Genomic DNA, 22,465 nt, shown 5'->3' with positions numbered 1-22,465 from the left:
AGACAAAGCTCTGCTCTGTTTTGTGCTAGTGGGCACTGCTGTGAGGTGTCGTCAGGGGGTGTGTGCTATGGAGGGGATGAAGCAGGAAAAGTGCTCCCTTGACCTTCAACTTGAAGCTGACAGAGTGGATGTTGACATAAATTTTCTGAATGAGAATGGCAATTTGTGGAGAACAAAATCAACAAATGGCTTTTATATTGTTTTTACTCTTATTAACCCCAAACAAATCCATTTTTAAAAAATAAATAAATTTAGTTATTTATTTATTTATGGCTGTGTTGGGTCTTCATTGCTGTGCACGGGCTTTCTCTAGTTGCGGCGAGTGGGCGCTACTCTTTTGTTGTGGTGCACAGCCTTCTCATTGCAGTGGCTTCTCTTATTGTGGAGCACGGGCTCTAGCTGTGAGGGCTTCAGTAGTTGTGGCACGCAGGCTCGGTAGTTGTGGCTCATGGCCTCTAGAGCACAGGCTCAGTAGTTGTGGCATACGGACCTAGTTGTTCTGCAGCATGTGGGATCTTCCTGGACCAGGGCTCGAACCCATGTCCCCTGCATTGGCAGGCTGATTCTTAACCACTGTGCCACCAGGGAAGCCCAAATCCATTTTTTAGGAATACTTATTTTCAGAAAACAAAGATAGTTTATAACAAACGTCAGTGTGTACTTTGCTGAGTGAAGTCCACTTCCACATTTAATTCCTAGACACCAATAAAAAGCTCCAAGATATAATAAAGGTCCTACAGTTAAAGGCAGCCCCAGGGGAAGAGGTGGGCCCTTGTCAAAACAGAAGAGTGGTTTCTTTTTAGAGTTTGTATGTATATTGTAACATTCAGGATTAAATACTTGTAAATCATATATGTGTATGAATATGCATATATGCATATCCCATGTCCCTCAGATTTTTTTTTTTTTGTCTTTTGTTTTTAGATTCTTTATAACCAGAGTGTCCAGTTTAAGTTGAATACTTAATTCAGGATGTTTTCTCAAGAAAGCACAGGCACCTAATTAATGAAGTCCACCTTTCACCCTTGTGTTACCTTGGCTGCTCTTTTTTTTTTTTTTTGGTGGGGATGTTACTTTATTATTATTTTAATTGTGGTAAAATACAAATAACATAAAGTTTACCATCTTAACTATTTCTAAGTGTACAGTTTAGTAGTGGTAAATATATTCACATTGTTGTGCAACCAATCTTTGGAACTTTTCAGCTTGCAAAACTGAAACTCTATACCAATTAAACAACTTCATTTTCCCCCTCCCATCCCCTGGCAACCACAATTCTACCTTCTGTTTTCTAAGAGTTTAAGTGTAATCATAGGCATTTTTCTTTTAGTGACTGGCTCATTTCACAAGCATAATGTCAAGGTAATGTGTCAGAATTTCTTTCCTCTTTAAGGCTGAATAATATTACATTGTGTGTATGTACCGCATTTTTTTATCCATTCATCTGCCAATGGACATTGATGTTGATACCACCTCTTGGCTGTTGTGAATAATGCTCCTATGATTAATGAATATACAGCTATCTCTTCAAGACTCTGCTTTCAATTCTGTTGGATATATCCAGAAGAGGATGTGCTGTATCATATAGTAATTTCTAATTTTTAATTTTTTGAGGAGCGATGTTGCTTATTAACTGAGCTTCAGAGAGGTCAGTCCTCTCCACTGACTCTAAAACTGATAGCTTTTCATGGGTACTGCACTACTGTGCAGGACAGGGGATGTGTATACCCCCATTAAAAGTAATGTTGTTGGTGAATAATGGCAGCTAGACCCTTACTCATTTACTCCGTGAGCCAGTCAGTTGAGATCTGGCAAAGGAAAGCACATTCTACAAAACGTTGGTTATCACCTTCTGAGGAATGCTTGGGTAACCCCTGAGGGCTGAAGGATAATTTTCCCGGGACCTTTTGCTCTGACTTGGCTGTCCAGAGAGGATTTTTTTCCTAGGGAATGTCCTTGATTATATTCCGGGATTCCTGTGTTTTAGTGTTTTTAACTTTTTTGAGGTTATGGACCCCTTCGGAAATTTGATGAAAGCTGTAAACCTTCTTGCAAGAAATACACAGATACATACCAAACTGCACAGTTTCAAGGGTTAAAGACATCTGTGTTAGAGTCTTTTGGGTTTATGTTTTAATAGAAAACTCCCTGGACTTTGAACAGTAGTTGGCAGACTTCTCCTTCAGCCCCTGGAATGCATTATGCACAGTCCTGGCTGTGTGTCTGTCTCCCCTGCCTGCCTCCCGTTCCCTGAGGCAGGGCCCCCCTCCCTCAGAGCAGTTAGAGGGAGGATCTGCAGCCAGACGGCCTGTCGTCCTTCCTGGTTGCAGCACAAGCCTGGGAAAGTTACTCACCCTCTTCATGCCTCCATTTTCTTACCTGTATATGAGGATGAGGATAACATCTCTTCAAAGGGTGGTAGTTATACGTGTGCACACATGTGTGTGTGCATATGTGTGCGGACACGGGTATGCACACGTTTATGCACGTGTTTGTGTGTGTGTCAGGGGTCGCAGGCATTCCCGTCAGCAGGACCAGTTGGCTGGGGCTCGCCGAAATACAGCCTGGTGCTTCAGGGGTATAACCACTCCTCAACGCCTTCACAGCTCTCAAATTTTCGAGGCAAGCCAGATCTCTCTCAAACGGCCATTATACCAGTTTATACTCTATTCGTTCACAGCATCTGAGTCTTTAAGGCTGATAACCTTTAGGTTCACAGCATCTGAGTCTTTAAGGCTGATAACCTTTAGGTTTTGCCAGCATGCTGAGTGTGAATTGCTGTCTTCTAGGGATTTTATCCTGCACGCCTCTGACTACTAGTAAGGAAGAGTATCTTTTCAATCTTTGCTTGGTCATATGAGTTGAAAATATCTTCCTTGTGTCTGTCCTTTGTCTTTAACTTTGCTTATGACTTTTGTCACACAGACATTTTCTTTGTGGATTTAGCTAGATAACTCAGCCCTTTCCCTTCTGATTTCTGCTTTTTAGGTCTTGTTTTAAAATACTTTCACTACTGTAAAATAATAATGTCATTCACCTATATTTTCTTCTGACCCATTCAAAATTTTATTTTCACATTTGTACATTTACTCTATTTAGAGTTTATTTTTGTGTGTGTGGTTTGAGGTGGGGGATTTAATTAGCTTATTTCTGTGTGGATCAACTATTGTCCCAGCACCATTAATTGACTAGTCTATCATTTTCTGGTTATCAGATATTTTAAGAAGAGTCAGGAAATCTGAATTCTATGTAGCATCTCCTAACTTCTAATTGTTGGTGTTTGGTTAATTTTTTTTTTCTTTTTACATACTTAATAGTCCAAACAGAACATTTCTATAGTCCAAATCCTTCTGTGGCCACCAATTTGCAGCCTCTGGTGTAAGTTTAGCATGAGGCCTCTGGTCCAAAAAACCTGAGACAGAATCCAAGCTCCATCACTCACTCTTTGACCTTGGGTGAGTTGTTGACTTCTTAGGGCCTTATTTTCTCATCAGTATCATGGGGATAATAAATAGTATTTACCTCATCAGGTGACTGTAAGTATAAAATGAGATAATGACGGGAAATCTTTAGCATGGGGTCTGGTACACACATGGTAAGTGGGGTTTTTTTGCTTTTTGTTTGTTTGTTTTTCACATCTTTACTGGAGTATAATTGCCTTACAGTGGTGTGTTAGTTTCTGCTGTATAACAAAGTGAATCAGCTATACATATACATATATCCCCATATCTCCTCTCTCTTGCATCTCCCTCTCACCCTCCCTATCCCACCCCTCTAGGTGGTCACAGAGCACAGAGCTGATCTCCCTGTGCTGTGCGGCTGCTTCCTACTAGCTATTTTGGTAGTGTATATATGTCCATGCCACTCTCTCACTTCGTCCCAGCTTACCCTTCCCCCTCCCCGTGTCCTCAGGTTCATTCTCTACATCTGCGTCTTTAGTCCTGTCCTGCCCCTAGGTTCTTCATAACCTTCTTTTTTGTTTTTTGTTTTTTTTTTTAGATTCCATATCTATGTGTTAGCATACGGTATTTGTTTTTCTCTTTCTGACTTACTTCACTCTGTATGACAGTCTCTAGGTCCATACATGGTAAATGTTTGATAAATGTTAGTGTCATCAGCATCCTCATCTTCATCCTCACCATTTATTCCTTCTTGTTCCAGCCAACTTCTTAAGCAGCAGAGGGTACTGTTTTATGAAGATTATAAGTTGGTAGGGTTGGTGTGCATTCACTCATTCATGGAACTTACTGAGGAACTGTTCAACCTACATTAGCCCATGTCAGTTATGAGATAGTGTATGGGTGCTGGCTCAGAGATGTTTAGCATCCCTGCAGACATAAGATTTGGTCAGATGCCTGGACTGCAAGAAGATGGGGCTCCTGGTTCAGTAAAAGTATCATGATGGGCTCTGAGTACCTAGAAGGGGAAGGGAGTGTGTCCAGGCAGGATCAGGGGGGAATCAGTGGAAGAGAGGACACTTGAATCTGGACTTTAAAGGACTCATTGGAGTGGGGAGAAACAGAAGAGATGACCTCTAAGGAAATACCACAATAATCAAAGCTTAAAGTGGTGACAAAGTTCTGGACTTGGGACCAAGGAGAAAGGAACATATTCCAGAGTCTGTGAGCAGCATAAAATGGCAGTTACTGAGATGTGGTGGAAGGGGAATGGGAGGGAGAGAGAGAGAAAGAGAGGTTGACCAGGTCTGCAAGCTTTTGAACTTCGAGGGGTGGAAAACTTGAGAAGACTCAGTTTGGGGTGGTGAATCCTGTTTGGTGTGACCTGAGTCTGGGGCAAGTATAGGACTGCTGGCTGGCCATCCTTGGTGGGATGCCACAGCAGAGCTCGAAGGATCACCTGGTCCTGGGGATGGAATATGGGGACCATCATCATCATGGAGATAAAATGGAAATGTATGAAATTGTTTAAAAGATGAAGAACGTTGTTTATTCAAAGACAGACCTGACATTCATGCTTTTTATGTAGTCCGGGATAATCTTGAAATCCAAGGTAGTTGCTCTGATCTGAATGTTTATGTTCCCCCAAATCTATATATTGAAATCCTAATCCCCGAGATGATGGCAGTAGGAGGTGGAACCTTCAGGAGCTGATTAGGTCATAAGGATGGAGCCCTCATGGTTGAGATTAGTGCTGTTATAAGAGAGACGTCACAGAGCTCCCTACCCCTTCTGTCATATGAGGACACAACAGGAAGACTCTCTCCCAGAGGAGAGCCCTCACGCCCAACCATGCTGGCACCCTAATCTCAGAATTCCCGACTTCAGAACTGTGAGTAATACATTTCCATGGTATTTTGTTGCAGCATCTTGAAGGGACTAAGATAGTAGCCTTTGGTAATGAGCCTGTGTCCATAAGTGTAATGCAGTGAAATGTTTAACCCAAAGCCATATCATCCACTCTCTGCCATGTCCTGAGGACAGCTCCCCAGGCTGGGTGTCTTCCTCATCTGCTGATTTTCCTGCCACAGACTCGCCTGTTTCCTCTCACTGTGCTTGGGGCCCACCTGACTTCATGGTGCTGCTCTCATCAACATTCCTTTCTAAGTGGCTAACTTTTGTTTTGTTTTTAAGTAAAATGGAATGCCATCATTTTTGCATCTTGTCAGCAGAGGCAGAGCCCCACCCAGGCCTCTCTAGGCCAACCGAAGGGGAGTTTCTCATGGTAGGTTGACTTTAGCTCACAAACGCTGAGTCAACACCCAAATGACAGCCAGCTTCCTGTGTGAGGGTGACTTCTTTAGTTGAGGGGCTGTGGTGTCCTGCCAGCAGGGGATTTACAGACTTGTGTTCAGAAGCTGGTGCCCAGAACTACCCTGGGGCCTGGCCTGACCTCCCCCAACCCTAGCTTGAGAGCCAGCCCTCCCTAGAGGGGGCTAGAACAAAGCACAGATTGGAAGTGCCCTTGGTGCTGCTGAGACCTTCATCCCAGGGTCTCACTCACATTCCACATTTCACCCCCAAGAGGATGATTTTGCTGGGCTAAGCATTTAGCAAGAGACATGGTTTCTTAACTATTCTGAGAAAGCTTTTCTTTTTCTTTACTAACTTGGCAAATATTTCTATGCATGGCCTTGTATTTTATTCTTCCTGTAGAAATACAGCTATTAGTATGAGAGGGAGTGAAGCTGTTGTCAAGTCCGCTTCAGGCAAGTTTCAAGAACATACGTTGCAAGGGTCATTGGAAGACAGGAAGACAGTAAAGGAGACTTATAGGACCAGCTCGTATGGTCTAAGAAATACAGGTAATACAGGTAAAGTCTGGTGATATGGATAAAAGCACATCTTGACTAGTTAATACCACTTTAACTAATTAATTAATAGGACTATGATTTGATCAACCTAAGACCTTGAATCCTCTTAAGACAAACTCTCTGTTTCCCAGCATTTTTGAGCTATCATTGATGAAACTGTAAGATATTTAAAGTGTACCACTTGATAATTTGTGAAAGGATTCCCCCCATGGAGTTTTTTAACATATTTACTTTGGGGGGTGGGGGGTGGGTGAGAACATTTTTTAAGTTCCACTCTCTAAACAAATTTCAATTATACAATACAGTGTTGTCAACCATAGTCACCATGTTATACATTAGCTCCTCAGACAAGACAAACTCCTATCATCTAAATTGGCCAGTAATCTTGACCAATTTCAGATTGTTTAGTCAGGTCCATACTCTCCTTTTTCACTTGTATGTGCACCTCTTTTATTTTAAAATTTTATGGAAGCATAATTTACATAAAAACAAGCATATCTAGGTGTACTGCTCAATGAATATTTGAAACTGAGCTCTCTGTGTAACCAGAACCCAGATCCAGTGATCAGACAGTACCAGCCCCTGGGAAGACTCACTCATGCCACTTTGGTGTCCACTCCCTCTGGGGAAACCATAACCTGAGCGTTTTAATCACATGGTGGATTTCTATAAGGTGGACATCTATGTGACTGTCCCCCGGGCAAGCACTCCATCAGCCATGAGGATGCCTCTCCCTGGGCCCCACCCCAGGCTCCCCTCTTTTCCCACAGGTAACTCGAAGTTTGTAGTGACAGCTCCCTTGGTGTTTTCAACTTTGTGCTCTTGTGATTTTTGAATGAGTCAAGGTGAAAAGAGCAGCAGTGTTTGTGTTCCTGGCTTGCTCAGTTTGGCCCTTTACACCCAGAATACTGGTTGCTACTGGTTCTGCTTTTATTGAGAGTCACTGAGCAGAACCAGCAGCAACGCTCCCTTTCACTTGTTTGACAGCAATTTGGGGGGTTCCTGTGCTCCTGGTGAGGCTCAGTTTCCCACCAAGACCCAGAAGGCTGGTTCTGCTTGTGAGAGTTGTCTCTCACCAGGGCCTCCTTGGAATTCTTTTGAAACTGGCTCTTCCCTCAAAGGCTATGTTTATGAGCTTTTAAAAAACATTTTGTGGGGACTGGGAATTTCCAAAGAGTCCCCTGCAAATAGAGGTGCTGGTGCTGTGAATGATGTGCATCTACATTTGACACATCGTCATCTTCCCACGTCTCTCCCAGGTGTCTCCACAGGGATCCCAGCTCCAATTCTCATGGCACCCCATTGCCAAATGGCTGAGGATGTCACCTCCGTGCATCCAAATGCAGCTGGTTGAGATGTTTTGTGATTTTAAATACAGAGCTACCAACACCTCTTTGACTCCCAGAGCTCCCCCCGGGACTTCTCTACCAAGCGTTTTTGTAGCTGTTTTCAACCACATACTTGTACAACTCTCCAGATCAGTTTCTTGTTCTTAAACTATGTTCTAAACAGCAAGCCTGGTCCCACGGTGTGTTGGGCAGCTCTGGTGTCCTGTAGCACATGAGGATGGAGAGTTTGGTGGCCACTGTTCTTGTCTGTTTACCCACGTGAGCCAGGGGGACACAGGGCACTTCTGTCTGTACCCAGGTTACACCTGGGTGTACTAGTCAGGTCAGGTGGCCATGACAAAATACCCAGTCTGGGTGGCCTAAACAATAGACATTATTTTCTCAGTTCTGGAGGCTGGAAATCCGAGATCAGGGTGCCATCAGGGTTGGTTTCTGGTGAGGCCTGTCTTCCTGACTTGTAGATGGCCACCTTTTCACTGTGTCCTCACATGTGCTCTGTGTGTGGGGGGGGAGAGAGAGAGAGCTCTGATGTCTTTTCTTCTTATAAGGACACCAGTCACATTGGATTTGAGCCCTACCCTTATGACCTCACTTAACCGTAATTACCTGTTTAAAGGCCCCATCTCCAAACACGGTCACACTGGGGGTTAGAGCTTCAACATCTAGGTTTGGGGGTGACACAGTGCTGTCCACAACACTGGGCATGATTAAAATGCATGACATCATTCTTACCAGCTGCCAGCCACCTTGCCTTCTTCCCAGCTCCAGCTGTCATCATAATTTGGTGGTGTTCCCTCACTCCCTGCCTATGGCTGCTCTTATAAATTTAATTCAGACAGGACTGTTGAGAGAGATTATGACTCAAAGTGCACAGTCTGAGTGCTCCTCTTCCCAGGTAGCACTTGAGTTTCTGCAGGGCACACTTACATACACTCTCAGATATGCTTTTGGGATATCTGGCCCGGGAAGCCTTAGTTGTCTCATTTTCCACATCGCACATGACTGAGATAATTTTTTTTTCCTTGCGGTACGCAGGCCTCTCACTGTTGTGGCCTCTCCCGTCACGGAGCACAGACTCCGGACGCGCAGGCTCAGTGGCCATGGCTCACGGGCCCAGCCGCTCCGTGGCATGTGGGATCTTCCCGGACCGGGGCACGAACCCGTGTCCCCTGCATCGGCAGGCGGACTCTCAACCACTGCACCACCAGGGAAGCCCCCCAAGATAATTTTTAAGGAAAACACATCATGCCCCCCGCTCCCCAAACCCCAACTTTCCCAAGGGAGAGGGAGGATATCCTAACCCCCAGTGAAGGGTAAATTTGATAGTGAGAGAGGGAGATAGAGGAGTCTTAAAGCTGTGGAAGGAGGACTAGCACAGTTCCTTTGTGAATTATTGACAAAAATAAATGCTAAATGGTGAAGTTGATGAGAAAATGTGACTGTATTAAAACTTCTAAAATTCACTAGGGTCCCTTACTGTAGGAGTGTGGACGTCCACTTCATAGCTCCAGTTTACAGAAATATGGTCTGGTGGTGGCTTCCCAGGACCATGTGTAGGCATGCACATTCATGTGTGCACATGCAGAAACCCACATGCGTTCATGTACACACACGAGAGAGGTTGCCGAGGTGCAGACATCAAGCAGGCTTGGTAGGTATCATGCTATAGAATGGCAAAAGCTAGAAGACGTGTTACCCTCTCTCATGCTCAGGGAGCACACTCAGGGATTCAGAGGTCTTTGAAATGGAACTCGAAGGCTTGCATCACTTCTGCACTCATGGGTGCTGCCAGCAAACTCCCACATGAGGAGTTAACTGTGGCCGGGGTACCCAGAAATGTTTGCTAAGTGACCAAAAGTGAGAATGAGGGCACAGTTCTGTGAGGGGGATGGTCCTCTGCTGTGAGAGTCGACCCAGAGCAGGGAACTGAGAGTGCAGGGGAGTAGCAGGGGACTCAGGGCAAGCTCCATTTCTAGTCTCCATTGTCTGTTCTCCCAAGAGCCTAGATCTGGACACAGGTCACTGGGGCAGGGGTCTTTTAGAGACCCCAGCACCCACCCTTCAGGCCCTGAGCTTGATTTATAAAGTCTCTGCTGACCTTTCCACCTGCCTCCCTGTCTTCTTGCTGGAATGGTATTCTTGGGGCTGTTTTCCCTTGGCCTGCACTGCTTTTGTTCACCTTAGGATCTCGTGCCTGGAATGACGCTGTAACATACAGACAGTTAGGAAACACTGCATGAAGTATTCGTCAAAATAAAAGGGTTTCAAGGATCTTCGCACAGACCTCCCTCCTTTGATGTCCTGAGGTGAACCTGCTGGGGGCCCTTTCTGGTGGGCATCCGGTCCTGGTGCAGAAGCCACTGAGCCTCTGTGGGGCCCTCCAAGGAGCGGCACCTTGGTCATTTGAGGAATCCTGTCTGCTCCCTGGGGATCCCCTTCCCCCCCAGACACAAGTGCCATCCTGCCTGGAAGGTAGGAAATCTGCACGACGTCTCCGTGCATTTGGCTCAAGCTGGCTGTGGTCTGTTGAATGTCAACAGTTATTTATTTCTCTTCCCTCCCCATCTCCCAGTATGTTTTGGTTTCCACAGAGTGCAGCAAACCATTGGGATAAACTTTTTTGCTTCCAATTTGTAAACCCCAGGGGGAATTGACTGCTCCGTTTATACTTCACTCACTCAATTCATCTTGTAGGAGCTGCAGCTTTAGCCCAGCTACCCTTGAGTCCTCTGTGGGGACTTTCTGTGTGCTTCCCTCATCAGGGGTGGCATCTCTTCCTAAAGCTCTAGATCCTGGAGATGCCTGGGACGCCCAGAGTGAGGGCATGTTTGTTCTAAGCGGGAGTGCAACACAGCACACGTGGTCTTTCCTGGCTCTGACCACAATCAAGAACCCCCCCCACACACACCCCCATACACACAAAGCAGCAACTCATGTGGCATTTGAATTGGCTACATGAGGTAGCCTGTGGGACAGAGGCTGCTGGGATGGTTCCCAGTTAGCAGGGAACCATAATGCAGGGGGGATGGCTGGGCAGCTTCCTTGGGGATGTATCAGCACATTCATTGCTTGGCTTGGAACTCTGCACCTCCCCACCTCACTCCCAGCCCCGACCCGGCCATTCTCCTTTGGGGTGGGGCAGCAAGGGGAGCCTCTCTGCATTGGTGAACACACTGACGTGGGATTTTTTTCCCTCACTCATGCCTTTGGTGTTACATCTGAGAAGGCTTTGCCTTCCCCAAGGTCAGAGAGATTTAATTGTTTTCTTCTAGGAGTTTTATGGTTTAGCTCATGTTTAGGTCTATAATCCATTTGGAGTTCATTTTTGTATATGATCTAAAGAAGGATATCTGACATCATTCTTTTGCATGTGGGTATGCATTTGTTTCAGCACCATTTGTTGAAAAGACTCTTCTTTCCCCCCACTGGATGGTCTTGGCACTCTTGTCAAAAGTCAATTGACTATAAATGTGAAGGTTTATTTCTGGACTCTCGGTTCTATTCAGTTGATCTAAATGTCTATCTTTATGCATGTAGCACACTGCTTTGATTGCTCTAACTTGGTATTAAGTTTCAAAACTGAGCATGTGAGCCCTTCAATGATCAGACTTGGAAGCTATTACCGTCACGCTTTGTCTATTTACCACTTCATTTAACCTTGAGTAAGTTGCTGAGTTTTCAGTTTGTCAGTGTTCTTCTAGGTTAGATAGGTGTTGGGCATGGACATTTTTGAATTGCAGTGACAGCTTCTGCAGTGCCCATGTTTAAGAAGGGAACCAATGCCTCTTTTTAAGCCATTGCCGCCTCCCCTGTCCATGGTGTAGGGACAAAGGTCTTGACTAACTCATCTTCCTTCCACTGTGACCAACCCCAAGGGACCCAGAAGAAGAGAAGCAGGGAGACAGGGATTCCTACTTGTGGTGGAATTGCTAAGACAAGGCTGGGTCTGGGAGGGATTATCCAGCTATGCCCCTGGGGGATGGAGGCACTGAGCTGGGGCAGAAAGCCATGGACAGGCTGGTCTGGAAAGCAGTGCTCCACAGTCCCTCTCCTGCCCTTACCATTAACATTCTTTCCCAATTTGTTAGAAACTATACCTGTCCTCCAGTCCACTCTGTGCAGAATCCTTTAGGGGATTAGTGACTTACAGTGACCCTGTGAACCACTGACCTCAGAGAACACAGAAGCAAAATTGCAGAGGAGAAGGGCCTGAGCCAGTTAAATAATTTAGATAGTATAGAGTCAGGAAATATAAGCAGGATATATAGGATACGTAAGCTTAAATGAAAATTGAATTTCCTCATTGCAATTGATAAAGACTTCATTGTGCCTGAGAATAGGACACGATTTTTGAGAATACAGCTAATTTTACTCATTCATGGACTCTGCATGTGTGAATTCACCTAGTCATTAAAGTTTATTTGGAACTCCAAAATCAATACTTACAGCACTTTTGTAGTCATTTGCAGACACATGCAGAGTGGTGAAATATTTGAGTCACCCAAGGCAGGTTCCCAGCAGATATCAAACAAGGCAGTATTTTGCCATCTTGTTTCAGCTCTCATGCTGTGAATAAACATCCTTTTTGAGGTCTGTCTGACACCTTGTTTTTCGTATTTTTGTGCTTTTTGTGGTGATTTTGCTGTTTTGAATGGCCTCCAAAGATAGTGCTGAAGTGCTGTTTAGTGCTTTGAAGCTCAAGAAGGCTGCCATGCGCCTTGCAGAGAAAAATACTAGATGATCTTCATTCAGGCATGAGTTATAGGACTGTTGGCTCTGAGTTCAATGTTAATGAATCAACGATATATATTGAGTAAGGTGTCTTTATACAGAAACACGCATAAAACAAGGTTATGTGTGACTTGAAAAAATGTGACCAGAGGCTCACAGGAACCAAATCCTGTATTTCCCCTAGGACCAATGGTTCTATATTCCAGCATGGTTCGCCTGGTTCACGGCAAATTTTTAGAATCTAAGTACCGTGAGTAACAAGAATAGACTGTAGTTACTTTTCATTTGTCACATCCTGGGCTCTAAGACATTTGTTTCTAATGCCGTTCACAAATTCAGATCATACCTCCAACCACTTAGTGAGTTTCCAAGAGCACAAGAACTTGTGGATGAGCCTGAACATGAAACTCAATCTCAACCACTGTGATTGCCATGAGAATAGATGTAAATTGCCTTCTCATAATAGGCAGCGTGGTGTACCAGTGATAACCATGATGGTGTTGGTTTGTTGAGCAGCTGGTGGAAGCAAGTTGACTGTCTTTCTCAGAGGCAGAGCCTGAGAAGGTCTGAGTAATGGGCAACAGGGCCAACAGCTGTAAACTGTTTACACAGACAATTTGCTGGATAAACCAGAGTTTATACAGTTGGGTGTTGTTTATACCTTAAATCTAGAAAGGATCATATGGTCAACTCTGAATTTAAGAATTATGTGCTTACACCACATACTTTTCTACTAAAAAAGAAAATAATTAAACCTCCTCGCCCAATTTGCTCCCCAAGCTTGTGCTCCTACCAAGAAAAAGAAGAGAATGGAGAAGAGAGAGTGTCCACACTGAGTTGATTTGCCTGGGAAGGTGGGTCAGGAGGCTCTGGTGGATGTGATCTGCTTTGGGATGAATTAAATATACTTCTTCAGGCATCAGAAGAACACTTTACAGCCCTCCATTTCTACCTCTAGTATTTCAGACTTTTGCTTACCTAATCTGTGCCAGGGTTATAGTAGAGGTGGAGAGAGTTGCCCTTAGGATACAAGCACACACTCAATTATGTGTTGACTATAAACTTCCTTCATTATCTGCTGCCTTACGGGCTGTACACTCAGAATCAAAATCCGGAGGGTTTTTGTTGTTGTTACTTTTTTTTATTAGTCTCCCACCTTGGCCTCTGCTATATGTCACCTTGAATAAATGAAATATTACCAATAACTTTAACTTTCATAGCGAGTACATATTCACTGTACTAGGTTTAAGTCAAAAAAAGAAGAAAAAAATTAAAGATCTGTAATGACTTCACCATGTCCTAGAGGTAACTACTGTTAATGTGGCTGCACATATCCCTCGAGTCTTTTTATCTTTAGGATTAAAAACATTTGGACTTAAACACATGAAACCTTTACTGTATCCCACCCACATCTCAGCATAAATACACATTACGATTTACAAAAATCTTCTAAATCCTCCAAGCTTATCGTCGTCGCTGGTTACCAAAGCTTTGGTGCAGGAGGCCCAGGGTTTAACTGGGGGAGCATGGGTGTTGGAGAAAGATAACCCTGCATTTGTACCCAAGTCTGGGCCCTGATCAGCTACATAACTGGATGCTGAACCTTCATTTCCCTGTCTGTAAAGTGGGGCCAGTAATACCTTCCAAATAAGGGAGGACCAAGCATGCAGAGCAGCGCTTGCCTGTGAAGAGAACCGTAATAAATGCCAATTGCCTTTCTGCTTCACTTTTGTTCCAAGGAGCTCTGTAAACATGTGGAATTGATGTTTTTTTAAAATTTCAAAAATAAGTTCTACTCTTATTTCTCTGGTGGAGAATTTTAAATCATGGAAGACTGAAACCATTGAAAGAACCACTCTAGGGTCTGAGAAATCCTTGCTATCTGTGTGGGGAATTCCAGTTACTTAAGAAGGTTCCTCTGCTTCCACAGCTTCAGCATGGACATTAGCAGAACCTGTGTTTACAGACTTCCTTTTTTTAATTAAAAGAAAAAAATCAATGCAGAGAAAACTGGTTTTTCCTCATTTCTTGACAAGTGCTGAGGTGGGATTGGGCGGGGTTTCCAGGTTGGTGCCTTTGCAGCCTGACGAGTTGGGGTTTCTCTGCGTCTCCATCACACTCTCCTCTCTAGACTGCTGTTTCTTTCCAGAAAACATGGAGTAGTGGTGGGCTTTGTTTTCTGCTGCAGCTCCTGGTTTAATTACCATCTATACCCTGCCGCTCTTACTTTTACAACAATCTGGGATTCTGTCCAGACTTTGTTTTGTGAGTTCTAAGCATTTTCACACCGTCGCTCATAAACACACAAGCTCCCGTGCTCCATTTTCTGGGCCGTTTTTGTTGACGTGTTTTGCCTTGCTCGGTTTTATGACTGGGCTATCCACGATTGGAATAAACCTTTAAAAGCACTAGACCTTAATCCACCTTTGTGTGAAAGCATTTCTTATAAATAAACTAATGCTTTGTTTTCTAGTAAGAAAATAAAATCATATGCACCTGGAAAAATGAAAATGCAGTTATTGGAAGGCCTTCTACTTAGCTGTTTCCCTAGTGTTGTATGTTACCCAATTAGAGTGGAAACTCAGGATGCCTGTTCCGGGTGCCGAGTGTAGCCGAGGCCAGGGGATGCGTTTCTGTGGCATTTAAAGTCTGCTGGTTCAGCAGGCACTTTTGGGACAGCAAGCTCAGCACAGCTGGCCTTGGATGTCTCTCTTTCCCCCTCACCAGACAACTCCTCCGGGGCGAGCACATCTGATTGTTTCTGATTGATTCATTGACCCAGGAGGCTGGGTATGGCTGGGTGTGCGTTTGAGTGTGTGTGCGTGGCATGCGTATGCCATCAGTGCCGTGTGGAAGCATTCCGACTACTCACTGCTGGACTTTCTGCAGCAACCCACAAAGCATTTTTAAACAAAACTGTAATAATGACCTCAACGATATCAGAAAGGGCAGATCGTGTCCTTTCTGGTTGTATTTTCATCCTTCCCATAGTCTGTATTGCTGAATTATGATGCCCATATGCAAAAAACACATCTTGAGGCCAAATAACATTTCCTTTTTTTCTTTCTTTTTTTGTAAAAAAAAAAAAAATTCCTCAACCTTGGCCAAGCGTGTTGCATGCTTCCAAATAAAAGCAGGTACGTGCTGTGGTGCCCAGCTCAGTTTGCTGAGTGTGAGTTGAGCCCTTGAGCCGGGGTGTGCAAGCTTGTCTGCCCCTTGCAGGGGTTGCAGGGGAGTGCCCTGTGTGTGGCTGAGGTCCGCCCCAGCTTGATTTTAATGTCAACAAATAGGATGTTGGTTTAGCTCTTTGGGAGCAGGGAGGGAGGTTCATTTTTAATTAATTAATCCCCCTGTTCATTCTCCTGTGCCAGCTCCTTCCCTCCTCGGCTCCTGTGCCTGCAGGGCCGCTGTCAGCTTCTGAGACACTTCCGGCACATTAGTGAAAGGGAGTAGCGTGCAGCCTGGCAGTGGGTAGTGTCTCTGGGTGGAGAACAGGTGCCCTCACTCGGGTGGCCACAGCCCTTCCAGGGCACTGGGCTGGCGGGCAGAGTCCCTATCCACCTGGTCACCAGACACCAATAGCCAGCAGAGCCACTGCCTGCCCCACACCCCTTGTGAGCTCACAGCGAGGGCAACACTGAGCCTGCTCAGGCGTACGGCCCCCTGTGCCACCAGCCACTCATTCATTTCACAGGACATAGTGAGGAGTCAGACGCCACCAGTACTCAAGTTCTATCCCAAGCCCTTCGGTGTTCTTGGACTCTGGCTTTGTTGAGATATATCCTGGGGATTCCTGGGTCGTAGTGATGTCCTTCCTGGGTGCAGAGCTAAGAGGGAGTGTGGAGAGCTGCCGTGGGCAGTATTAGCTCTGGAGTGTCAGCCTGGAGATGTGTGGCCTGTGCACAGCTGATGCCCAGCGTTCTTCAGCTGTGCCTGGTCCGTCCACGGCCCCCATCCTGTTCACACGCGCCTCTCTGCCATAATAATCTCTCTCCTCTGGAGCACTGCCATCGTCCACCAGAGGCTGGCAGCCTCCTGTCCTCTGTACCCAACCCCCTTGCTCACACCATTTTCCTGAGTCTGGTACCCGCCCGGTTGCCTTGATCCTCCCATCTCAGGGAAGGTCCTTGGGCCCTGTCATGTTTGTGCAGAGTTGAGCGAGTTGGGCCGTGGGACCCATCCTCCCGAATGGCTTCCAGGCCCGTACTCTTCCAGCGTCTTTCATTGCTCCTGGGCCCCGGTCTCGTCCTCCTCAGGGCTCCTGAAACATTTTTCTGAACATTCTGCACCTTCCGTGGCCTCTGCTCTCTGTGAGTCCCGGTCCGGATCCAAGCTCACCCCCTGAGAGCATTAACCCTAATAGGGCCGGGACTGGGGTGAGAGAAGGAGGTGCCCAGGGTGCGAAATTTGAGGAGGCCCTCCATCCCTCTCAGGGTCGGCTCCTGAGAGGGACACCCTCCTTGAACCTTGCGCACTGGGTGCCTCGACTTTTTGGCCTCACCTGGTCCCAGCCCTGGATGCTGAAGTTGGACAGGTCTGGCTCAGCATCCCAGCACCAGGTGCCAGTCCAGGTGACCTTGGGAAAGTTACCTTTTCTCTCTGAACCCCAGTTTCTCTGTTGCCTCCATCCCGGGTAACTAGGACTTCATTAGATAATCTGTGTAAACCACTCAGCACGTTGCCTGACGTATGTTAAATGCTTGAGAGATGTTTGTGGTTATTATTACTATTATTATTATTATTAGGCGAATACAAAAGCATCACACACCAGCCAGTCTCCATATGAGCTCTGGAATGACAGGTCCAGTCCCATGGTCATCCTCGCCCCCGTTTGCCCCTCTTGATGATGTGTGATGTTGACCATGTGGATTTGCCCTGCGAGGTCAGGGCCTCGCACATTCTGAAGAGGATGTGTTTTGTGTCTCTGCTGCAGGAATTGCTTACTTAGGAGGTGTGTGCAGTGCTAAGAGGAAATGTGTGCTTGCCGAAGACAATGGCCTCAATTTGGCCTTTACCATCGCTCATGAGCTGGGCCACAAGTAAGTATCAGACTCTGGATTGTTCTGCCTCTTTAAATGCTTTTCTGAATACATATTTTTTTCACTCAAATTCTGGAAGTTCTAAAACAGTGCTGCTGAATGCCTTTGCTTCCTCTAGAGTAAGGACCTAGGCCAGCAAGCCTGGGTCCCAACCCTTCAGGGAACCCAAGAGATCACAGAACAGACTGTCTCTGAGTGTGGAAATGCTCATTTGATGTTTGCTTTAAGTCTGTTCTTAAAGCACACGCTGTAAAGGGAAGAGATTTTCTCAGTGTTGTCGTGAGTTGTATCCCCTTTCCCGAACCATCATGATCTTGATCCACTCTAAATATGCCGTTCAAATAATGGGATTTATCTTTGTGCTATTGAATTTCTGGGTTGTTGTTTTTTTTCAGCCAGTTTCAAAGTCCAACTTTCTGAAGGTAGAAGTCAGTGTCTTAGTTTAAAGAATCATCAGCTATTGCCTTTGCACATGGAAGTTCTTCCCTTGAAGAGGAAAGAACCACAGAACCTTAGAGCCCAAAGATGATGTGGAGAGAATCCGAGGCAGCCTCCTGGTTTTTTTAGATGAGGAAAAAGAAGGTCCGAGGGGTTGAATGGCTGGCCCAAGGCTGAGATCACCTGCAGGAAGTCTCAGGGGGCAGAAAACCAGCTGACTCTCAAACTGTGGCCCGAGGGTTTACTCTTTCTCCTGGAGTAGGTGTCTGTTTTATGTTTCTCTGAAGGAAACATTGTGATATGACTGCTTAAGAACTTTAAATAAATAAATTGAGGAGGCCAAAGCATGCAAAACAATGGAAAAATTTATATTGGACCGAAGAGAACAAAATTAAATGGAAATCTAGTTCTTGGGGAAAAATATATATTGTAAAGTTTTCCCAGTGCCCGAGATAGTAAGATGCCTGGAACCCTAAAGGTGAACTCAAGCTTCTGGAAGAGTAGAGGCAATGAATAAGGAGTACAAAAGCGGTTGTTTTCCCCTAGTATTAGCCATATCTGTGGCTTGATGTTTTTACCTTGCTTTGTTTATCTGGTCCCATTTTAATTTTTTTCACTCCTGTAGATGGGTTTGTTGTTGACTTTTCTGTACCTGTTGGCTATCATGATGTGAGTACAGAGAATGAAAATAATCTTATGTGTATTTCCTGGGACTAAGGGGAAAATAACATGTTATTGGCCAAGAGAAGCAAGATAAGTGGTTATCTCTACGTACACATTTATTTCATCTTGACAGTATTTCAGAAATACGCATACTAGTTTGCCTACACTACTAGAAAATAATTTTTAAAAATTATTTGTAATCAAATTTGTATTCATATCTCAGATTTGTTAAAAAAAAAAAAACCAACTAGAAAACCCCACCCAATAGTGGTTGCTGAAAGAAAAGTACAAATGAGTATGGCTTTGGCAAACATCTTCTCACTATCAAATGCCCCACCCAGCCCATCATAGTACAGCGGAATCAACCCCTAACAGTTGTGAGAATGCAGAGTTGTCAAAACATTTCCCAACACACAGGTTGTGCGGACCTTTGAAGAGATATATTTACGTGAACTGCTGCATCCCATGGCAGCAGTCACCTCCGCATGTGAGCACACAGGGGCTGCCTTTTCTCCTTGGGCATTAAGAACAAAGAGTGCCGTTCCTCCCTGATCTGTGCGGTTGTGCTGTATCAAACACTGGCATCTTAACACGGGAGGTCTGCAGATGAATGATTAGATTCAGTCATATTCCAGTAGCCTTTAGCTACAGTCTGTTTAGAATTTCTTGGAGGACTCTTTATAGCTTGCTACTGAACTCTAATTACCTGCAAAAACAAACACCGTATTGTTAATCAAAGCCAAGAAATCCTGGTAGCATTTGGTCCTGCCCCTAGTTGGGCGATTATGGTTTTCCCAGAGAAGTCTCTTGTCTCTGATTATTTGAAAGTGTTGGGAAGCAGATCCCCCAAGGATGAAGCCACAGTCTCACTATCCACGGACCCCTCTGGTCACCCGGCTCAGAGCAGCCAGAGAGGCTGTGCGGAGGCTTGGGAAGGTAGAGGCCAGACTGCACTCTCAGGAAAGCCACTGGCCAGGCTCCTTCACAGATGCGAACCTGGAAACTGTCTATATTTTGGAATAGGGAGGAGTAATTTAACTCCATGTTTCTTTAAGTGTGTGTGAACTGAGATAGAATGGATGGTTTTCTTTGTGGATCTGAGCCACTGGTCCATGCTCTCCAACAAAATTTCTTGGTGAAAGTTTTAGAAAACAATAAAGAACACCCCTCTGTGTAACCCTGGAAAATCCCCAGAGAGCTCACCCTCCAGTTCCTAACCATTTAATACTGAAAAGTAAAGATCTCTTTTGAAGGGTGTGTGTGTGTGTGTGTGTGCCTTTGCACGTGGGCATGCATGGGTGCAGCCCTTCTGCTCTGTACTCAATATACCTCCTGTAAGGAGCAGTGTGAGCACTTACCCTCAGATCCCAATGTTAGGAGAAAAAGTCACTTTCCGTAGGAGCTACACATGCCGTTTATCAGATGATGAGAGTTGCGTAAGTTAACATGATTTCATTTTTGCTCTGGCTTTCAGAAAACACAAAGCTAAGTGTAAGGCTCATTTTTAACATTTAACTCATTGTAGTATGGAATTTTTCTCCCTCTTTCTAGCATCTGTTTGTATGCATGGTTTTATTTCAAATATTGTAGTTCAAAAATAATTTATTTGGTGCTGTGAACTGGCTCCAATCCAATTTGCAGTAAAATAAGTTCTAAATTATAAATTAAATGAAAAACTCTTCCCATGGTAACATCAATAATGCTGCTTTGGATGTAGGTTAACTATAAAGTAATGATGTTTAAGTCAAATCAGATCTCATTTACTGAGCACCTGCTATGTACCAGGTACTATGTTAGATGCTGTGCATTCATTGTATTATTGAATCAGTCCTGTGAGGCAGGTATTATTAGCTTTTACTTTATAGATTAGGAAACTAGTATTACTTTAAAAAATTTTCTAGTCTCTACCTAAAATGATTTGGGATCACTTGTATGATAATATACCCATGCAACAGGGCCATTAAAATAAGGATCCAAATTACAAAATATAGGTAATAAAGAAGAGAGCTTGTTATTATCCAAAAACCAAGGTACTTTCAGTTTGTCAGCAGCCTAGGCAGAGAGGGCAAAAAATGGCATGATACAGCTGGCTGAAGAAAGCCAAATGTGTCCTCAACAGGGGTTTCCCTAGGAAACGCAAGTACTGTGGGTGAGACTGGCAGTTTTCTGAATATCTACCCTGGTAAAGAAGTAGGGTAGAAAAGACTCCAGCCGTGGCTTTAGACAGGAACTGAAGGATTTGCAATTCCCAATGGCAGTCGTGGAGGAGACCCTGGGAAGGGGCTGTTCTGTGTTCCTGCCTGGAGGATGAGCTGGGTCTGTGGGGCAGCCTTGCTGACAGCAGCTTTGGGGTTTTTAAATGAGCACCTATGACCTTAGTTACCTTCTTGCCCATGAAAGGCTGCCAGATAGGCGGCTGCCCCCCACCTTTTGGTTCACCTAGTGTGAGCTTTGGAAGGCACCTGTCTCCCTGTCTTGTTGTGGTAGCTTGGGAAACCCAGCGGAAAATGAAGCTGTTTTTGTGCCTTTCTTCATCCCACAGTGACCATGAGAAAGTGATGGTCCTGAGCATGAGAAGATGTCTTCGATGGACCTCTTTCACTTTAGGGGGCCATAGTTGCCACTGTTGTTGGTTATGATGGAATCAGTGACATGGGGGAAACAGCCCAGCTGGGCCAACTCTGCCCAGGTTTTTTCCCTCAAGAAACCAGGATGCCTTGTGGTGGACCTCAGTGTCCAAGATGTTTATCACTATTTGATTTTAGAGAGAAAGGGGGAGAGCTCGAAGCATTCATTTTTCTCAGGCAAACTCAACCCTTATTGCTCATGGGAAGAACTCTCCTCAGAAGCTCAGGTACATGCTGACTGCCCATGAGAAAAATAAAAAACAAAATCAGTGACACCCTAATGATCAAGGAGAGCTTAGGTAGTGACGTTAGTATAGCATTAAAGTGACTGTGCCTAATACGTCTGTTGGATTTTTAGAGGATATTGTTTTTAGAGGATATTGTTTGCTATGATTTGGAATTTTTATAGTGTAAGAAAGAAAGTAAATGGTTCTATGAAAATTGGTTAGAGTGCCTTTTGCTTTGGGGAAAGTAGGTCTAATACAGCATGATAAGGCCCAGGGGAGACATTTGATTGACAAGAGCTCTCCCTAGTGCAGTTGGAGGCCAGGAGGGCACAGAACCAAGTCTCAACTGGTTGTTTGGTGCCTGGGGAAACCCAGCGTGCTTCTCAATCAGGTAAGACAGTACCTGGGAGGTGTTTAAGCACAGGGCTTGCAGGTGGGGTGGGGAGAGAGGGGAGGGACTCCACTTAATGCATACTCGGCCACCCACTCAGAAAAACAAAGAGCTTTCCCTTGCAGAAAATGAATCTCTGCTTCTGTCGGATTTAGGAGGCTCTGTTAGATAAGCCTGAGCCAGATCAACACCTGCCTTGAGAGTCAGTCCAAACCATGTGATCTCTCCAGCTCCAGACAGGCCCCAGAGCCACACCCCATGTTCAGGCCCTCACTACCTGTACGGGGGCTGCGCCTCTCCCCACCTGCTCTTCCTGGGGTTTTTCCTGACTTCCATATGCCCTTTCTTGGGTCTTTCCATTCTGGAATTTACCTCTCCTCTGGTCAGCTGGATCTGCCTGTGGCCTCTGAAAAATGCTGTCTTCATGGAAACTTGGGAACCCAGCAGATATGACATCTGGGCCCCGCCTCAGGAGAGGAGCCTCTGAGGCACTTGGAAGCCTCAGCCTAATGAGTTAAACCACCCCCTCTGGGGGAGGGAGCATCTCGGAAGCTCTCCAGGAGATGCCAGGTGCAGCCAGGGTGGAGCTGCCACCAGCATGAGGTCTAGACCTTTTATTGTTGCTTTCGGCCTCATCCACCTTCCTGCTTCCATCTCTTGCTCCGAGACCCTGTCCCTCCAGGCCACCCTCAGGGCTGAGCTGTGGTGCTAGATACGATCCTGCTTTCC

At 45.2% G+C, this 22,465-nt stretch overlaps 1 protein-coding gene across 5 annotated transcripts in view; it reads left to right on the top strand.

Moving 5' to 3' along the window:
* ADAMTS17 (ADAM metallopeptidase with thrombospondin type 1 motif 17) overlaps positions 1-22,465 on the top strand; it is a 353,876-nt gene that overhangs the window by 143,412 nt on the left and 187,999 nt on the right. For all 5 annotated transcript variants that reach the window (XM_033431430.2, XM_049706098.1, XM_033431429.2 and 2 more), the window contains one exon: positions 17,285-17,390. In XM_033431430.2, the coding sequence (XP_033287321.1) occupies positions 17,285-17,390 (106 nt within the window). The remainder of the gene's footprint in view (positions 1-17,284; positions 17,391-22,465) is intronic.

This window comes from Orcinus orca, chromosome 2 (assembly GCF_937001465.1).
Source record: "Orcinus orca chromosome 2, mOrcOrc1.1, whole genome shotgun sequence".
NCBI classification, from domain to species: domain Eukaryota; kingdom Metazoa; phylum Chordata; class Mammalia; order Artiodactyla; family Delphinidae; genus Orcinus; species Orcinus orca.
This window is presented reverse-complemented; position numbering and strand designations above follow the sequence as displayed.